Source organism: Sphaerodactylus townsendi, linkage group LG02 (assembly GCF_021028975.2).
Source record: "Sphaerodactylus townsendi isolate TG3544 linkage group LG02, MPM_Stown_v2.3, whole genome shotgun sequence".
Lineage (NCBI taxonomy): Eukaryota > Metazoa > Chordata > Lepidosauria > Squamata > Sphaerodactylidae > Sphaerodactylus > Sphaerodactylus townsendi.
Genome location: NC_059426.1, coordinates 177,113,287 through 177,133,596, shown reverse-complemented (window position 1 = coordinate 177,133,596; position 20,310 = coordinate 177,113,287). Strand labels below are relative to the sequence as shown.

At 51.4% G+C, this 20,310-nt stretch overlaps 1 protein-coding gene across 1 annotated transcript in view; it reads left to right on the top strand.

Annotated features, from left to right (window-relative positions):
- Positions 1-20,310, top strand: part of ERO1A (endoplasmic reticulum oxidoreductase 1 alpha) — a 39,047-nt gene that overhangs the window by 14,449 nt on the left and 4,288 nt on the right. Inside the window, exons 3-10 of the mRNA XM_048484683.1 lie at positions 2,279-2,291; positions 4,632-4,752; positions 5,341-5,387; positions 6,782-6,793; positions 7,864-7,890; positions 10,065-10,157; positions 12,069-12,315; positions 16,183-16,252. Coding sequence (XP_048340640.1) covers positions 2,279-2,291; positions 4,632-4,752; positions 5,341-5,387; positions 6,782-6,793; positions 7,864-7,890; positions 10,065-10,157; positions 12,069-12,315; positions 16,183-16,252 — 630 coding nt within the window. The remainder of the gene's footprint in view (positions 1-2,278; positions 2,292-4,631; positions 4,753-5,340; positions 5,388-6,781; positions 6,794-7,863; positions 7,891-10,064; positions 10,158-12,068; positions 12,316-16,182; positions 16,253-20,310) is intronic.

The window sequence follows — 20,310 nt, the reverse complement described above, 5'->3', positions numbered from 1 at the left end:
CACCCCCCCCCCCCCCCACCCCCCCCCCCCCCCACCCCCCCCCCCCCCCACCCCCCCCCCCCCCCACCCCCCCCCCCCCCCACCCCCCCCCCCCCCCACCCCCCCCCCCCCCCACCCCCCCCCCCCCCCACCCCCCCCCCCCCCCACCCCCCCCCCCCCCCACCCCCCCCCCCCCCCACCCCCCCCCCCCCCCACCCCCCCCCCCCCCCACCCCCCCCCCCCCCCACCCCCCCCCCCCCCCACCCCCCCCCCCCCCCACCCCCCCCCCCCCCCACCCCCCCCCCCCCCCACCCCCCCCCCCCCCCACCCCCCCCCCCCCCCACCCCCCCCCCCCCCCACCCCCCCCCCCCCCCACCCCCCCCCCCCCCCACCCCCCCCCCCCCCCACCCCCCCCCCCCCCCACCCCCCCCCCCCCCCACCCCCCCCCCCCCCCACCCCCCCCCCCCCCCACCCCCCCCCCCCCCCACCCCCCCCCCCCCCCACCCCCCCCCCCCCCCACCCCCCCCCCCCCCCACCCCCCCCCCCCCCCACCCCCCCCCCCCCCCACCCCCCCCCCCCCCCACCCCCCCCCCCCCCCACCCCCCCCCCCCCCCACCCCCCCCCCCCCCCACCCCCCCCCCCCCCCACCCCCCCCCCCCCCCACCCCCCCCCCCCCCCACCCCCCCCCCCCCCCACCCCCCCCCCCCCCCACCCCCCCCCCCCCCCACCCCCCCCCCCCCCCACCCCCCCCCCCCCCCACCCCCCCCCCCCCCCACCCCCCCCCCCCCCCACCCCCCCCCCCCCCCACCCCCCCCCCCCCCCACCCCCCCCCCCCCCCACCCCCCCCCCCCCCCACCCCCCCCCCCCCCCACCCCCCCCCCCCCCCACCCCCCCCCCCCCCCACCCCCCCCCCCCCCCACCCCCCCCCCCCCCCACCCCCCCCCCCCCCCACCCCCCCCCCCCCCCACCCCCCCCCCCCCCCACCCCCCCCCCCCCCCACCCCCCCCCCCCCCCACCCCCCCCCCCCCCCACCCCCCCCCCCCCCCACCCCCCCCCCCCCCCACCCCCCCCCCCCCCCACCCCCCCCCCCCCCCACCCCCCCCCCCCCCCACCCCCCCCCCCCCCCACCCCCCCCCCCCCCCACCCCCCCCCCCCCCCACCCCCCCCCCCCCCCACCCCCCCCCCCCCCCACCCCCCCCCCCCCCCACCCCCCCCCCCCCCCACCCCCCCCCCCCCCCACCCCCCCCCCCCCCCACCCCCCCCCCCCCCCACCCCCCCCCCCCCCCACCCCCCCCCCCCCCCACCCCCCCCCCCCCCCACCCCCCCCCCCCCCCACCCCCCCCCCCCCCCACCCCCCCCCCCCCCCACCCCCCCCCCCCCCCACCCCCCCCCCCCCCCACCCCCCCCCCCCCCCACCCCCCCCCCCCCCCACCCCCCCCCCCCCCCACCCCCCCCCCCCCCCACCCCCCCCCCCCCCCACCCCCCCCCCCCCCCACCCCCCCCCCCCCCCACCCCCCCCCCCCCCCACCCCCCCCCCCCCCCACCCCCCCCCCCCCCCACCCCCCCCCCCCCCCACCCCCCCCCCCCCCCACCCCCCCCCCCCCCCACCCCCCCCCCCCCCCACCCCCCCCCCCCCCCACCCCCCCCCCCCCCCACCCCCCCCCCCCCCCACCCCCCCCCCCCCCCACCCCCCCCCCCCCCCACCCCCCCCCCCCCCCACCCCCCCCCCCCCCCACCCCCCCCCCCCCCCACCCCCCCCCCCCCCCACCCCCCCCCCCCCCCACCCCCCCCCCCCCCCACCCCCCCCCCCCCCCACCCCCCCCCCCCCCCACCCCCCCCCCCCCCCACCCCCCCCCCCCCCCACCCCCCCCCCCCCCCACCCCCCCCCCCCCCCACCCCCCCCCCCCCCCACCCCCCCCCCCCCCCACCCCCCCCCCCCCCCACCCCCCCCCCCCCCCACCCCCCCCCCCCCCCACCCCCCCCCCCCCCCACCCCCCCCCCCCCCCACCCCCCCCCCCCCCCACCCCCCCCCCCCCCCACCCCCCCCCCCCCCCACCCCCCCCCCCCCCCACCCCCCCCCCCCCCCACCCCCCCCCCCCCCCACCCCCCCCCCCCCCCACCCCCCCCCCCCCCCACCCCCCCCCCCCCCCACCCCCCCCCCCCCCCACCCCCCCCCCCCCCCACCCCCCCCCCCCCCCACCCCCCCCCCCCCCCACCCCCCCCCCCCCCCACCCCCCCCCCCCCCCACCCCCCCCCCCCCCCACCCCCCCCCCCCCCCACCCCCCCCCCCCCCCAATTTTGCGAAGCCGATGGTACGGTTAGGGTTTTGCGAAGCCGATGGTACGGTTAGGGTTTTGTGAAGCCGATGGTACAGTTGGGTGTTCCATTGAGTTTGCTTCTGTAGTAGCGACTGAGGCATTGTATTGGCAAAGGCTTTCACAACTGGAACCAACTGGCTGTTGTGGTTTTTCTGGGCAGAGAGACCTTGGTCTGGTAGTTTTTCTCCTAACGTTTCGCCTTTGGCTGACATTTTCAGAGACATGTCACCGTAAGATGTATTACTGTCCACACTGTGCCACAGAGAGAAACACATCTTACCGTGACATGCATGTGAAGATGCCACCCACAGATACAGGCAAAACAATAGGAGCTAAAACTACCAGCCCATGGTCACATTGCCTGGAAAACCCACAAAAGCCAGGATAAGGCAGTGCTGAGAACTGAAAACCTTTTGGGAGTCCCAGGTAAACCTGTGAGAGACTTTAACCCTTGAGTTTTTGTTGGGGAAAGCCAGGGAGACCTTTGGGAGAGCAAAGAGTTATCACAGCCACGCTTGAAGCAATTCAATTCCTGTTTATCCCATTTCTGCCTGAAATCCCAACAGTCCACTTCAGTGTGGTGTTGTGGTTAAGAGCAGGTGAATTCTAATCTGGCGCATTGGGTTTGATTCCCCACTCCTCCACCTAAGTGGCGGAGGCTTATCTGGTGTTTCCTCACTCCTATGTTCCTGCTGGGTGACATTGAGCCAGTCACAGTTCTCTCAGAACTCTCTCAGCCCCACCTGCCTCACAAGGTGTCTGTTGTGGGGAGAGGAAGGGGAAGGAGCTTGTAAGCCACCTTGAGTCTCCTTACAGGAGAGAAAGGTGAGATATAAATCCAAACTCTTCTTCTTCTTTTATTCTCCCAAGGAATTTGGAGACAGTTTCTTATCAATTCTGTTTTGATCAAAGAGAAATTCGAAGATATGTGAGGGGCAGGAAGGGAGGCTATTCAAAAGTTCAGCATTTCACTCTGCAGATGCTCAGGGTGGGCAATGTCTTCATAACCCCTTCTCTCCTCCTGCTAGGGCCGACATGTAAGCCACCTTGAGACTCCTTACAGGAGAGAAAGCTGGGGTATAAATCCAAACTCCTCCACCTCCTCTGTTTCTGGATTGATGATGTTGTCAGGCTCTGCATCTGGTTCTATCATGAAAGCAAGCCTGGGAGAGTCACGTTTGTTTCAGTAAAACCTGGGTTCTTTTCTCCAATAACTCCAACCAGCTGAGGTCTCAACGATTTTTATTGAAAAACAGAAATAAAAGAAATAAAACATAAAATGCGTTTAAAGATTGCTCAGCTGGTTACATTCCTTTTGGTTCTTTGCCCCCATTCCGGGAACCCGTGGCCCAGAGATGCTTCTCTGACCACGTCTCAAGATGGAATCCAAAACCTTTGTTTTCCCCTTCTCAGGAAAACTCTGTTCAGGCCACGAGGTAACTTAGGCCTTTGAAGTTTCATCCTGGCACCTTTGTATGGCTTCCTGTCCTCCCTCTAGGAGATCTAAAGGCAAAGATGCTTTTCACAGTCATATGTGACTTCTCTTTACTGTAGCGATAGCATCATTCCATGACACGCCCCTTTTGGAGATGAAGTCTGTAAACTCTATGTTCACATACTTCAGCTTCCTAATAATACTGGTTGCATAATATCACATGTTTCTAGCTAATACATAGTTCAGCTAACTATTTTCCATCACAGGTTCCTTGTCTTCTGGGGCTGGCTGGTGACAACAGGGGTTCCAACCTGGCCCTCCCAGATCCTATGACACTCTAACCACTACACCATGCTGGCATTTTTAGGCAGTGTGACATAGTGGTTGTTGCGCATGGTGGGTTAGCAGCTGTTTAAGTTAAGCGGTACAGCCCAGCAAGAGGGCATCTGTTACGGTCTCAGCCAGACTGTTTCAGGAGAAAGACGCTTCTTGCTCAAATGGGGCACGTGCAACATTTCTCTTTCTCTCTGAACACAGCTAGAACACGGCTAGAGAGAACAAGGAGCAGCAGTGGCATAGTGGCTAAGAGCAGGTGCACTCTGATCTGGAGGAACCGGGTTTGATTCCCAGCTCTGCCGCCTGAGCTGCGGAGGCTTCTCTGGGGAATTCAGAATAGCCTGGGCACTCCCACACACGCCAGCTGGGTGACCTTGGGCTAGTCACAGCTTCTCGGAGCTCTCTCAGCCCCACTTACCTCACAGGGTGTTTGTTGGGAGGGGGGAAGGGCAAGGAGATTGTCAGCCCCTTTGAGTCTCCTGCAGGAGAGAAAGGGGGGGATATAAATCCAAACTCTTCTTCTTCTTTTCTTCTTTTCTTCTTCTTCTATCTTTCCTTCCTAGATATCCAGTCTCCCGAGGCAGAGTATGTGGACCTGCTGCTCAATCCGGAGCGTTACACCGGCTACAAAGGTCCTGATGCCTGGAACATCTGGAACAGCATTTATGAAGAAAACTGCTTCAAGTATGTGCGTTAAGCTCAGCCAAAATCTGCTCTCTTGTTGCAGGCGCTCTGTAAAAACAGTTCCTCTGCCCATGCTTGTCTATCCGCACTTCTTGGGAATTTGTACCCGTGAATTCCACTGAAGATAGTTTCAGGGGGTGTGCTGTTCTGCGGTAGAGCAGGGAGATCTGAATTCAGTAACACCCTCGAGACCAACCAGATTTTTTAGGGTGGAAAGTCGACAAAAGGTCAAAGTGTTCCTTTGTTCTTACTTGTATCTGATGAAGGGAGTCTTCACTGTCCCACCATTCAGCAGCCAACAAGGAAGTAATGTGGGAAGGTTACAGCACCCTCACCCCCCTCTGCTAAGCTGGCAATGAAGGAATTGGCATGGGAGTTCCCCCCCACCTCACCTCCCCACCTCACCCCCCCCCACCTCACCCCCTCACCCCCCGCCTAGCCAGCAATCATGGAGTCATGTGGAAAGGTGTGAAAGTCCTCACTAGCAATGAAACAGCCGGGCTTTGGAAGCAGCAATGATATAGGGGGAGCTGGCCGGGGTGGGGGAAATATGTCCTAACTGAAAGTATGTTTTTATTTGTCCCCTAGACCACAGTCTATAAAAAGGCCTTTAAATCCCTTGGCTTCTGGCAGAGGTAATGTTCTCATTTGGTATTTGAGTAGCTGCTGGTTCTCTCAAGCTAAACATGGCGGATATTTTATTCGGTTCTGGTGGGTTTTCCGAGCAGTGTGGCCGTGGTCTGTCTTGTTCCTAACGTTTGTGTGCCCTGCCCCCCCCCCCCCCCCCCCCCCGTTCCATATGGGTCTTTGTTCCATGTGAGTCCCTAATATCAACTGGTTTTATCATCCCCCCTCTCTCCTCCTTTCCTGGGAGAGATTTAGTTTATGGTTAAGCACTGGCTTTCGTGGGATGCCTAGGTTAGGAAATATTTGCTGTTTTTAAATGGCATTTATGATAACTATGTTTTAATGATTTTATGTATACCGTTTTATGTTGTACACCGCCCAGAGCCCTCTGGGGATGGGGCGGTATATCAACTCACTCACTCACTCACTCACTCACTCACTCACTCACTCACTCACTCACTCACTCACTCACTCACTCAATCAATCAATCAATCAATCAATCAAACAAATAAAACAAACAAACAAACAAACAAACAAACAAATAAAATCTGTGGCTGGCATCTTCAGAGGTGTATCACAGAGTTACTGTGTGTAACAGGCTTCCTGCTGTGATACACCTCTGAAGATGCCAGCCACAGAGGCAGGCAAAACGTTAGGAACGAGACAGACCACAGCCACACAGCCCGGAAAACCCACCGGAACCAGTTGAATCTGGCCGTGAAAGCCTTCGACAATATTTTATTTATTTATTTGTCTTTTATATTTATACCTCGCCCATCCCTGAAGAGCTCAGGGCGGCACACCACAACAATCAAGCAGTACAATTTGTAAAAACAGTGATAATGTATGTATTTATTTCTTATAAATAAAGGCTAGGGGGTGTGTGAAATCAGGATTCTTCAGCATGCATTTGCGTGTCTTGGTTTACACACAATGGTCAAAGGGGATTTATTAATTAAATTTTTGAATTGGGGGCAAGATGGTGGAGGAATTGGGATCTTGGGCAGGGCTAAATGCATGCTGGGATTTTATAGGAGAACCAGAAAAACGCAACTTAGAATGTTTCTCTGGGTCCTGGAGTCGGCTTCTGAAGAATCCAAACTTTGACGTAATGGAAGGGATGAAGAGCTAGTCTTTATGACTGCTAAGAGATCTTGAACAATTATCTGATGAAATTTCAGAAGCCAGAAAGGGGGTATCAGTGGGGCAGAAATGGGGACCAGGGCCCCCCAGAATAGAATCATAGAATGTTTCATGTGAAAGGCGTTCAGCCCTGGGCGTTGGTGGGTAGTAGAAACGTTCAGGGAATAAAAAATTCAGGAAGCAGGGTCTGTTCACTGGAGTGAGCCATAACGTTTATTTTTTATGTCTCTCTCTTTTTTTAAATTTGCCTTTGCTGCAGGAGAAAATGAAGGTGAGTGTGTTTTTGATTGGAAAAGGGAAGGATAAATCCAGGGCGGAGGAGAGATCTGTAGCGCTATTAGTTGTGGTTTCTTCGGGTTGGGGCCGAAGGAGACATTGAATCATAGAATCATAGAGTTGGAAGAGACCACAAAGGCAGGAACACCCAATCAAAGCACTCCTGACAGATGGCCATCCAGTCTCTGTTTAAAAATCTCCCAAGAAGGAGACTCCACCACACTCCGAGGCAGGGAATTCCATTGTCAAACAGCTCTTACCGTCAGGAAGTTTTTCTTGATGCTTAGGTGGAATCTCTTTTCCTTCACCTTGAACCCATGACTCCTGGTCCTACTCTCTGGAGCCACAGAAAACAAGTTTGCTCCCTCACCAACACAACATCCCTTCAAATATCTACACACGGCTATGATGTCACCCCTTAACCTTCTCTTCACCAAACTAAACATACCCAGCTCCCTAAGTCTCTCCTTTTATACCACTTTGGTTGCGTAGGAGCAGTGGCGTAGGAGGTTAAGAGCTCGTGTATCCAATCTGGAGGAACCGGGTTTGATTCCCAGCTCTGCCGCCTGAGCTGTGGAGGCTTATCTGGGGAATTCAGATTAGCCTGGGCACTCCCACACACGCCAGCTGGGTGACCTTGGGCAAGTCACAGCTTCTCGGAGCTCTCTCAGCCCCACCTACCTCACAGGGTGTTTGTTGTGAGGGGGGAAGGGCAAGGAGATTGTCAGCCCCTTTGAGTCTCCTGCAGGAGAGAAAGGGGGGGGGGATATAAATCCAAACTCTTCTTCTTCTTCTGAACCCGTTCCAGCTTGTCAATATCTTTCTTGTTAATATTCTTCTTAAATTGCGGTGCCCAGAACTGTACACAGTGTTCCAGGTGAGGCCTGACCAATGCAGAAAAGAGTAGTACTGTTACGTCCCTCCATCTAGACACTATATTCCTTTGAAGAAATGTTTCCGGGAGCTCTTGCAACGGACAGAGTGGTCATTGCAATCTGTAGCGGATTAAATTGCAACTCTGCAAAGGAATCCTCACGATTTTTCTCTCTGTCTCTTTATTTTCAGGGAACATGTTTTACAGCTGGTTGGAAGGTAACCATTTTCTGTGTATTTTGCTGTTGTTGACCAATTGCAGAAGCAGGAACTTCTCAGCAGCTTTGTGGCATTGTCTGGAAGAGCCTCAGCTAAAATTTATTTATTTATTTATTTATTATCATATTTATATACCGCCCCATCCCCTGAGGGCTCTGGGTGGTGAACAACAAATCAATATTACATAAACAATAAATAATTAATATAAATAACATCATTAAAACATAAAATTACAGCGTTCTACAAAAACCACTTGGCGTCCAGTATTAAAACTATCAATAAAACCCTCCCAGAGAGGGGGACGGTAGATCTAGATGTCACAGCTCCCAGAATGTTAAAAAGGGAGAGGCAAAGAGGGCGCTCACCATCAATGGCCGGCCTCCCCAAAAGCCCGGTGGAACAACTCGGTCTTACAGGCCCTGCGGAACTCTCCAAGATCCATGGGGCCAGGGACAGACCGGAGGGAGAGTGTTCCACCAGGCAGGGGCCAGGGCCGTAAAAGCCCTGGCCCGGGTGGAGGCCAGCCATATCATTGAGGGGCTGGGAACCACCAGTAAATTGGCCTCTACCCGAGCACTTAGAGGTGATGTAGGGACATATGGGGTAAAGCGGTCCCGAGAGTCACGAGAGACTAGGCAGCAAAGCCTTAAAGGTTAATACCCATACCTTGTGGAAGATTCGGAATTTCACTGGGGGCCAGTGCAGCTGGCGCAGTACAGGCTGAATATGATCGCGGTAGGCACCTCCTGTAAGTAAGCGCGCTGCCGCATGCTGGACCAGCTTTAACTTCCGGATCAGGCGCAACGGCAGGCCAGCGTAGAGCGAATTACAATAGTCTAGCCTGGAAGTGACCGTTGCATGGATCACAGTGGCCAGGTCCGCTTGGGGGAGGAAGGGGGCCAGCCGTCGGGCCTGACGGAGGTGAATGTTTGCGTCCTTGACCCACCAAGTGTACCATCAGTAGTACAGGGCACTGCCAAGTTTAAAGCATTTGCCACCAATTGCAGGTGGTACCACCCACCATCACCTGCCACCTTTTTCTTTTTGGCATTTTCTGGGCATGAAGCAGGGGTCACTAAGGGTGGACTAGATGACTCTGGAGGCCTCTTCCAATCCTATTTTCTATTATTCTTTTTCACGTTTTGTTTCTGAAGAAGGGCCTGCCCAGGAGGCAGATGAGGTGGAGCAGAGAGGCCGAATCTTTTGGAACCTGCAGGCACCTTTGGAGTTCTGACAACAGCGTAGCGTGTGCAGCCACAAAATGGCTGCCACCGGGGGCAAAAACCAGCCACAAAATGGCTGCTGCTGTTTACCTCCAGTTATACAGTGAAGACCTTTGTGCTGTTGCGGCAGCTGCTGCCAAAGCAACGTTCTAAAAATCTGCACTGCCCATTAAATTTCCAGTGGCCAATCAGAAACCTTTCTGGGCAAAGAGGGGTTTGTGGGTGCCATGATACCCTCTAGCGCCACGTTGGGGATCGCTGATGTGGAGATGGATGGAATTCCCAAATCAAAGTGGCAACTGAGGTGTGAAATCCTCTCTCATTTCTGTGCTCATTCCCACCTTGGCAATCCAAGCCCCATTCCAAAGCCGTCTCCGATTAGTGGTAGCCAGATTAGCAGGTGTGGATATTCTCCCTGAAAACCTACAGGCCAATTTTATTATTTTTTTAAAGCCACGATGCAGCCCAAGCAGTTGCCCTGTATCCATGCCATAACTGCACATAGTCTTAAGAGCCAGCATGGTATAGTGGCTAAGAGCAGGTGGATTCTAATCTGGAGAACCGGGTTTGATTCCCCACTCCTCCACATGAGCGGCGGACTCTTATCTGGTGGACCAGATGCGTTTCCCCACTCCTACATTCCAGCTGAGTGTTCTTGGGCTAGTCACAGTTCTCTCAGAACTCTCTCAGCCCCACCTACCTCACCAGGTGTCTGTTGTGGGGAGAGGAAGGGAAAGGAGTTTGCAAGCTACCTTGAATCTCCTTGCAGGAGAGAAAGGTGAAGTATGAATCCAAACTACTACTACTACTACTACTACTACTACTACTACTACTACTACTACTACTACTACTACTACTACTACTATGAATGAATGAATGAATATGATGCCTCAATGAATGAATGAATGAATGAATGAATGAATGAATGAATATTGTCAACCTATCTTGTAGGTCTCTGTGTGGAAAAACGGGCTTTCTATAAGCTGATTTCTGGTCTCCATGCAAGTATCAACATCCATCTCAGCGCCAGGTACCTTCTCCAAGGTTGGTACACCTTTCCATTAAAAAAACCCATGTTTGCAAATCTTCGTTTGGCAGGAAAAGATGAATATTCTAGGCCAGTGTCAAGAGAATGACTCTTTAGTACAATGATGGCGAATCTATGGCACGGGTGCCAGAGGTGGCACTCGGAGCCCGCTCTGTGGGCACGTGCACACAGAGTTCATCATGTGGGGAGTGGAAAATCACACACACACCCCACACACACATCTAGGCTGACCTGGGCCACTGGGCACGACGTGCGTGCACCGTGGTGAGCAGGGAGGACTCGGCTGGCGGGCCTGGTGCATGTGCTCCGGGTGGCTGCTGCCCGAGGTGGGGGGGCACAGAGGAGGCAGAAATGCTAGAGAGGCACAGAGCGGTGCGCGTGGGACTTGCTGGAGGCTAGAGCAGGCTGGCCCCTGTTCGAGGCGGTAGGGTGGAGGAAGAGGGAGCCAACCATTTTTTTTTCTAAACTAAAACCTCAGCATTCAGGTTAAATTGCCAGGTTGGCACTTTACGATAAATAAGTGGTTTTTGGGTTGCAATTTGGGCACTTGGTCTCAAAGAGGTCCGCCATCACTGCTTTAGTACATCCAGAGAGACTCAGCCAACATTGGACTTAAATGTTGAAAGGCCTGACAAACCTGAGACCTTTTGGTTGCCAAGGAGATGCTCTGCCGCTGAGCCACAGTCCTTCTGAACTGATCAACTCCTGGTTTTTATATTTGTAATTGGAAGCTGCCGTTCTGTGCTCTTGTGTGCAAATGGCCAAAAAATGTGGCCTAAAACCAGTTCAGGACTCCGAGAAGACATCTTCAGTTTAGGGCCTGAAATACCTTTCCTTCTCCTCTTCACTTCTCCAGCGTGGTGTAGTGGTCAAGAGCAGGTGAATTCTAATCTGGAGAACCGGGTTTGATTCCCCACTCCTCCACCTGAGTGGCAGAGGCTTATCTGGTGAACCAGATGTGTTTCCGTACTCCTACACTCCTGCTGGGTGACCTTGGACCACTCACGGTTCTCTAAAGAACTCTCTCAGCCCCACCTGCCTCACAAGGTGTGGGGAGAGGAAGGGAAAGGAGCTTGTAAGCCACCTTGGGTCTTCTTACAGGAGAGAAAGGTGGGGTATGAACAGTGGTGGGATCCAAAAATTTTAGTAACAGGTTCCCATGGGGGTGGGATTCAAACAGTCGCGTAGCGCCAATGGGGCTGGCCGGGGCATGACGGGGGCGTGGCCGGGCATTCCGGGGGCGGGGCATTAATAATTTCTCTGTTACTGTAAAAAACTCTTACTGTAAAAAAAAGTTCCTAATTTCCAGCTGGTATCTTTCTGTCCATAATTTAAACTCATGATAGCAAGTCCTATCGTCTACTGCCAACAGAAACAACGACTTCTCCTCTAATTGACTGCCTGTCAAATACTGAATACTTTCAAATACTTAATTTTGTTTCTAGAAATCAAAAGAAGGACACTTTCCTTAAACAAGGAACTTTACCATATTTCTAAAACATGTTTTTAAAACAGCCCAACAGGGAGAATTATCCCGTTTTCTACCTTCGCTAACCAACCACATAGGAAACAACGGGACTTTATGATTTTTGGACCTAATGGAATTTTAAGGGAAAAGCAGACCCAATTAGTAACCCCCTCTCGGCACACACAAATAATTAGTAACCCCCTCTCGGGAACTGGTGAGAACCTGCTGGATCCCACCTCTGGGTATGAATCCTCCTCCTCCTCCTCCTCCTCCTCCTGATGTTCATAAACATCCAGCCTAAAGAGAAGGCCTGAAGAGTTTGAAAGCTTGCATTTTTTTCATGTCTCTCCCCCCACCCACCCCAAGTTTTAGCTCAAGGTATTTTACGAGGCTTTTATCCTTCACCTTGCTACAATACTTTTTCCTCCCTTTTTTTCAGACACTTGGTCCAAGAAGCAATGGGGTCACAATGTGACCGAGTTTCAGCAGCGGTTTGATGAAGTCCTGACTCAAGGTGAGGGTCCCAGGAGGCTGAAGAACCTCTATTTCATCTACCTCATCGAGCTGCGGGCCCTGTCCAAAGTCTTGCCGTTTTTCGAACGCTCGGATTTCCAGCTGTTCACTGGCGACAAAACCCAAGATGGAGAAGTGAAGGGTCTCTTGCTGGAGATTCTCCATTTAATCAAGTACGTTCTGCCGTGGTTGAAGTCCCGGGGAATTGTTAGAGGGGTGGAAACGGTTACAGTGGAAAAGACCGAGGAGTTATTGTGATTGTACGTCAAACAGGCCCCAATGCAAAGAAGTGAAAAGATTCTGGGGAAAGGCACTGCTACGGATAGAGAAATTGGTGAAAAATAAAGTGGAATGAAGAAATGATCTATTATTTATGGGAATAATTGATGATGGAAAAATAGATATACAATATCAATCAAAAATAGATATACAATATCAAATAGATATACAATATCAAAAATATACAAACATCAATTATTCCCATAAATAATAGATCATTTCTTAATTCCACTTCATTTTTCACCAATATGTATAAAACGTTGATTAGAGCAATACATGCAGTGATAGCGTTTGGATGGAAAGATAAGAAAAAATGGACGATTCAGAAATGGTTGGAATATATATGGCAGTGGTGGCGAACCTATGGCACGGGTGCCAGAGGTGGCACTCAGAGCCCTCTCTGTGGGCACTCGCACACAGAGTTCATCATGTGGGAGGGGGGTAGAAAATCACCCCCCCAATAAGGCACACATCTAGAGCTGGCACTGGGCATGATCCTTTACCTGGGAAGTATGTCTTTCGGTTCACTGGCAATGGGGCGTGCTTCTGAGTAAACCCTCCTAGGATCGTGATTCACCCATTTGAAGCATTGCACAGTTGCTTCACCAAGCTTACTCCTGAGTAACACGTGCCTCGGAGCCAACCGTTTTTTCTAAACTAAAACCTCAGCATTCAGGTTAAATTGCCATGTTGGCACTTTGTGATAAATAGGTGGGTTTTGGGTTGCAATTTGGGCACACGGTCTCGAAAAGGCTCGCCATCACTGATATATGGGAACAAGTGACATTAGACATTTTTGAAATATTATCAAAGAATAAAACATGGCAAGAAAAACAGAATGAAATAATGAAGATATGGACAAGTTATGAGAATTGGATGAAGGAGACGGGAGTCAGAGAAGACATGTGGATAAGAAGACAACAACGAATGAACTTACTGCTTTTTGGTTGAAGAAAAGTAAAACATAATATTAGGGGAGGGTGGGAGGGTAAAAAAAGGGAAAATGTATTGTTTGGAAATTATATCAGAAAGATGTAAATAGAATGATTATTTCAAACTATACAATAAAAATATTAAAAATAAATAAATAAATAAATAAATAAATAAATAAAAGTAAAACAGGCCCCAAAATACAGCTTTGCTTGGTGCAAAACTTGCCCCCCCAATGTAAAGTTCTGAGGATTTATTTTCCTTTCTAAAAGCACATGGGGCATTTTCACACACACTGAATAATGCACTTTCTATAAACTTTCAATGCACTTTGCAACTAAATTTTGCCTCGAGGTGGGAAAATCCACTCTAAAACAGTCACTAAAGTGCATTGGAAGTGAATTGAAAGTGCTCATCTCCGTACTGTTGGGAGTGTGGCATTCCTATGAGAGTGAGGGAATCTGGGATAAAGTTTGAACCGCATCTCTTTGCAAATCAGAATGATGATCTTTCAAAAAGCCAAAACTGTGACCGTCTTGTGAATGAATGCGTCAAATCCCCTTCCAGAGCCATTTGGGCCTTAACCTTTATTTATTTTTCCATTTATATCCAGTGGTGGGATCCAAAAATTTTCGTAACAGGTTCCCATGGTGGTGGGACTCAAACTGTGGCGTAGTGCCAATGGGGCTGGGCGGGGCACGACGGGGGCATGGCTGGGCATTCCGGGGCAGGGCATTGCTTGGCGGGGCTGTGGCAAGGATGCAGCCGCTGCGCCGGTCCTTGGGCGGGAAACGAATGCACGCAGGCGCAGGCTGCCACGCACGCCGGTGCACCTCCTGCTAGACTGCTTCAAGTTCTGCGCGCTGCTGCTGAGAGGAGGGGCGTAACTAAGGCAAAAATCACGTGGCAAAATCACCAATCAGTAACCCCCTCTCAGCACACACAAATAATTAGTAACCTACTCTCGGGAACCTGTGAGAACCTGCTGGATCCCACCTTTGTTTATATCCCACCCTCCCCAACAGGGCTAAGGGCGGTGGGCAATAAAACAGGCATAAAAATAGTTCAGATACATCAAACCAATAAAAGCAAGCTCAGATGGCGACTTCCCTCTCTCCCCACTGCACAACACTGGGAGCCAATTATTTGTTTTGTGCGAAGTGTGAATTATTCATCTAGAAGCTTGTCAACCTGCCTTGATCTGTTGGAAGCAGCTACTGACCAGATTTAATGCAGAGGGATTTGTGAAAACAAACAGCAGTGGCACAGACAGGAAAGAATCTTTTAAAAAGCTGATAAATTAGATAATTTCCTACGTGTTGTACAATAAAGGATGAAAATATTGAGAACTATGTCATTAAAAAGATAGAAAGAAGAAGATAAAAAGAAAGAAAATGATTAAAAGAATAATATTGGTTGGTTTTATGGTAAAGAACACAACCTTCTTCACCTTTTTGCTATAGTAACCTTAGAAGTGACTCTGACAAATAAAAAAACTTCCTTGGGTTCTGTGTGGTTTCCGGGCTGTATGGCCGTGTTCTAGCAGCATTCTCTCCTGACATTTCGCCTGCATCTGTGGCTGGCATCTTCAGAGGATCTGATGCCAGCCACAGATGCAGGCGAAACGTCAGGAGAGAATGCTGCTAGAACACGGCCATACAGCCCGGAAACCAAACAGCACCCCAGTGATTCTAGCCGTGAAAGCCTTCGACAATACAAAAATACTTTCCTTGGGGTTATGTTACAGCCAACCATCATTAAGAAAACTTATTTTATACTATATAGCCCTCGTCAGGTGATCTCAACATTACTAATATATGATTGAAAAATACCAAAAGAGAACTTTACAGGTTGCCTTCACGGTTGCGTATTACAAAACAGGATAGAACAACCTTTTCCATCCCCAAGTATCCTCCTCAACGCCATTTTCTGAGCACCCTATCCATGCTCTGTTGCCTGATTATTGGAATGTTCCTGTGAGGGTTTTTTTAATTTGTGGGGGGGGTGTAAACAGTGGTGGGATCCAAATATTTTAGTAACAGGTTTCCATGGTGGTGGGATTCAAACAGTGGCATAGCGCCAATGGGGCTGGGCGGGGCATGATGGGGGCGTGGCCGGGCATTCCAGGGGCGGGGCATTAATACGTTCTCTGTTACTGTAAAAAACTCTTACTGTAAAAAAAAAGTTCCTAATTTCCAGCTGGTATCTTTCTGTCCATCATTCTCCTCCAATTGACTGCCTGTCAAATACTTAATACTTTCGAATACTTGATTTTGTTTCTAGAAATCAAAAGAAGGATACTTTCCTTAAACAAGGAACTTTACCGTATTTCTAAAACATGTTTTTAAAACAGCCCAACAGGGAGAATTATCCCGTTTTCTACCTTCGCTAACCAGCCACCTAAGAAACAACAGGACTTGATGATTTTTGGACCTAATGGAATTTCTAACGGAAAAGCAGACCCAATGAGTAACCCCCTCTCGGCACACACAAATAATTAGTAACCCACTCTCGGGAACTGGTGAGAACCTGCTGGATCCCACCTCTGGGTGTAAACTTTGAGGCATTGATTATACGAGGTACGGAGAATCGCAGCACAAAGCTGTGCAGCTTTGAAGCATTGATTCATCCACTAACTAAAAACGTAAGGGAAAAACCACGTAATGGCAACCAGGAGTCGTTTCGAGGGAGTGAGCGCAGACATACGTCGTGGTAAAGGAGGGGGGTCTGAAAACGTTTTCAAAATGTTTTTGGTGGTCTGTGTGGAAAGGGCCCCCGAAAGGACGTTTCATGGAAAGGCTCCAATTTTAAATTATCTTTTTCTTCTTCAGATCTTTCCCTCTGCATTTTGATGAAAATTCATTGTTTGCTGGAAACCAGAAAGAGGCGTCCAAGTTAAAGGTAAGATTATCTTCAGAGGGGACTTTCTGGCAAGCTAAAAGCATTTCTCTCCTTTTGTAGAACAGGCGTCCAACGTATACAATGTTGTGCTTGTGGCAATAAAACCTTATATAGCGATTGGCGGAATGGGAGTAATGTTATCAGATGTTTGCAGATATCCCACCTGCTTAGAGGTCAAAACTGGGAGCATGTTTGTAGTCCGTGTTCTATGGGGAAATACTATGCTGCCACAGGCTTTCATTGAAAATGCTGGGGGGAAGAATTAGGACTAATAAAAGGAAACACTTCTTCACGCAACGTGTGATTGGTGTTTGGAATCTGCTGCCACAGGAGGTGGTGATGGCCACTCACCTGGATAGCTTGAAAAAGGGCTTGGACAGATTTATGGACAGATTTACCCATCTTGATCCTCCTTGATCTAGATTGCAAATGCCTTAGAAGACCAGGTGCTCGGCAGCAGCAGCAGCAGCAGGCCATTGCTTTCACATCCTGCACGTGAGCTCCCAAAGGCACCTGGTGGGCCACTGCGAGTAGCAGAGTGCTGGACTAGATGGACTCTGGTCTGATCCAGCAGGCTAGTTCTTATGGATATGTTCTTCCTGGATATGCTAAATGACTGTGGCTTAGAGCAGATGGTTGTAGAACCAACCAGGGGAGATGTGATCCTAGATCTAATTCTATGTGGGACCCAGGACCTGGTGCGGGAAGTCAGTGTTGTTGAGCCGATAGGGAACAGCGACCACAATGCTGTCAGATTCAGTATCTCTGCATGCGAACAAGTGACAACTACTAATGTAGTTACATTCGCCTTCAGAAAGGGAAATTCTCAAAGATGAGGGGATAGCGAGGAAGCTGAAAGGGAAAATCAAGAGAGTCAAAATGTCCAAGATGCTTGGAGGTTATTTAAAAACACAGTCTTAAAAGCTCAACTGGAATGTGTTCCACAGGTTAGGAAAGGCAGCCCAGTCCAAAAGAAAGCCACCATGGTTAACAAGGGACGTTGAGGAAATTATTAGGGAAAAGATGTCTTTAGAAAATGGAAGTCCAACTTAACTGATAAAGAATACCAGAGAGAACACAAATGGTGGCAAAAGAGAAGCAAGTTAGCTGTGGGAGGCAAAAGGATTATGAGGAACGATGGCTGTGAACATCAAAATCAGCAACAAACAGTTCTTCAAGTACATCAAAAAAAAGCAGGGAAGCCAGCAAGGGAAGCTGCAGGGCCCGTTAGATGACAAAGGAACAAAGGGTGTGCTAAAAGATGACAGGGAGATTGCAGAAAAGCTGAATGAATTCTTTGCATCTGTCTTCACCCAAGAGGAGGTGAGGAAAATTCCTGCACCTGAACCAAGCTTCTTAGGAGGCTTAATCCAGGAACTAACTAAGATAGTGGTAGACAAGGAAGAAGTTCTGGCAGCCATTGATAAACTAAATGCTACCAAATCCCCTGGCCCAGATTGCATTCACCCAAGAGTTCTTAAAGAGCTCAAGCTATGAAATTGCTGATGTTCTCACTTTAATATGCAACTTATCCTTGAAATCAGGCTCCATCCCTGAAGACTGGAAGATGGCCAATGTCACACCAATCTTTAAGAAAGGATCTAGGGGGACCCGGAAATTACAGGCCAGTCAGTTTGACATCTGTTCCTGGTAAATTAGTAGAATCTGTCATTAAAGATAAAATTATAAACATGTACAAAGCAAAACCTGCTGAGAAAGAGTCAGCATGGCTTTGCAGAGGCAAATCCTGTCTTACAAACTTACTAGAGTTCTTTGAGGGATGTAAATAGGCATGTGTGGATAAGGGGGAACCCAGTTGACATTGTCTACTTGAATTTCCAAAATGCTCTTGACAAAGTTCCTCACCAGAGACTATTGAGAAAACTCATCAATGAAGGAATAAGAGGGGAGTCCTCCTATGGATTAAAAACTGGTTGAGAAACAGGAAGCAAAGAGTGGGTGTAAATGGGAAATTCTCACAATGGAGAGATGTGGGGAGTGGTGTCCCCAAGGATCCAGATTGGGACCAGTGCTCTTTAACCTATTCATAAATGACCTGGAAGTAGGGTGGGTGGCGTGGTGGCCAAGTTTGCAGGATGATACCAATTATGTAGGTGGTGGTGCTGGGAACCTACCAAAGGGATTATGAGGAGCTTCAAGCGCTGACCTTTGGATAAATTAGGGTGGAGTGGGCTAAGAAATGGCAAATGCAGTTCATCGTAGCAAAATGCAAGAGTGATGCACATAGGGGCAAAATCCAAACTTCACGTGACATCGCTACATAGGCCAGTGCTATCAGTCACTGAGACCAAGGAAAGGAGATTTTGGAAGCGCCTTAATTGATAGTTCCAGCGAGAGATGTCCAACTCAATGTATGGCAGCTGGAAAAGGCAAACTCTATGCTGGTGATGAAATCAGAGGAAAGGAATTCGATAATAATAAACTGTAAAGATTGTCATGTCTCTTATATAAAGAGCCGTGTGGTCTTGCGACCACACTTTGAGTAATTGTGTTCAGTTCTCTGGTCACCAACATCTCAAAAGGATATTGAGAAGAGATAAGAAAAAGAAGTGCAGAGAAGGGCAACAGAGTACATTGAGGGGACTGGAGCACCTTCCTTATGAGGAAAGGCTGCAGCGCTTTGGGGACTCCTTTAGTTTGGAGAGGGAGGCGTCTGAGGGGGGATCATGATTTGGAAGTCTATAAAATTATGCATGGGGTAGAAAATGTTGACAGGCAGAAATTTTTCTCTCTTTCTCACAATACTAGAACCAGGGGGCATTCATTGAAAAATGCTTGGGGAGAGAATTAGAACTAATAAAAGCGGAAACACTTCTTCACGCAACGCGTGTGATTGGTGTTTGGAATATGCTGCCACAGGGAGGTGGTGATGGCCACTAACCTGGATAGCTTTAAAAGGGGCTTGGACAGATTTATGGAGGAGAAGTCAATTTATGGCTACCAATCTTGATCCTCTTTTGATCTGAGATTGCAAATGCCTTAACAGTCCAGGGTGCTCGGGGTCAACAGCCGTAGAAGGCCATTGCTTTCACATCCCTACATGTAGAACTCCCAAAGGGCACCTGTGAGGTGGGCCACTGCAGAGAAGCAGAGGAGCTTCGGACTCAGATGGACTCCTGGGGTCACTGATCCAGCTGGCTTGTTCTTATGTTCTTATGTTCTTATGTTCTTATGTTCTTATGAAAGGATAATGGTTGGTTTCGCTGGGCTTGAAACCTCATGTAGGGCAGTGATGGCAAACCTTTTCGGTATCTCAGAGCCCAAATTCGCAACCCAAAACCCACTTATTTGCCAGGGTGCCATAGAAGCGCTAACGTGGCAATTTAACCAGAATACTGAGGTTTTACGGGTTTAGAAAAAAAGCGGGTTGGCCCGGGAGCGCTGCCAAGCAATTGTGTGGAGTAAGCTTACGGCCGAAACAACCGTGCAACAGCGTGCCCGAATGGGTGAATCCCACAACCCTAGGAGGGTTTTCTACTCAGTGAAACTAAAGGCCGAAGCTTAGGTGTATATGTGTGCAGAGGTGGGATCCAGCAGGTTCTCACCAGTTCCCTCGAGGGAAGTGGGTTACTAATGATTTGAAAAGCTAAGAGGGTTACTTACTCAATTGGGTTTGCTTTTCCGTCTCCATGCCCTCGCCTCCCGAGAGACTCATCCTGCCTTGAACACGAAGGTTCCATATAGCAATTCGCGACTAATAATGTAAACTCCCACCGACCTGGGAGTTAATCCCTTCCCGAGGCACTGCAATTCATTGATTCTCAGCCTTCGCACCTTTTTATCTCTACCAGTCTCAATTAGGTTTGCCCAGATGCGCCTCTGTCCCTTTGCCAAGGGTGGGGGGGGGGGGGGGGGGGGCTACAGGGAACCTGTTACTAAAATTTTGGATCCCACCACTTTGGATATGTGTGTGTGGGGGGGGTGTGTGTGTGATTTTCCGGCTTTCCCTACATGACGAATCCTGCAATGGCGTGTGCCCACAGAGAGGGCTCTGAGTGCCACCTCTGGCACACGTGCCATAGGTTCGCCACCACGGA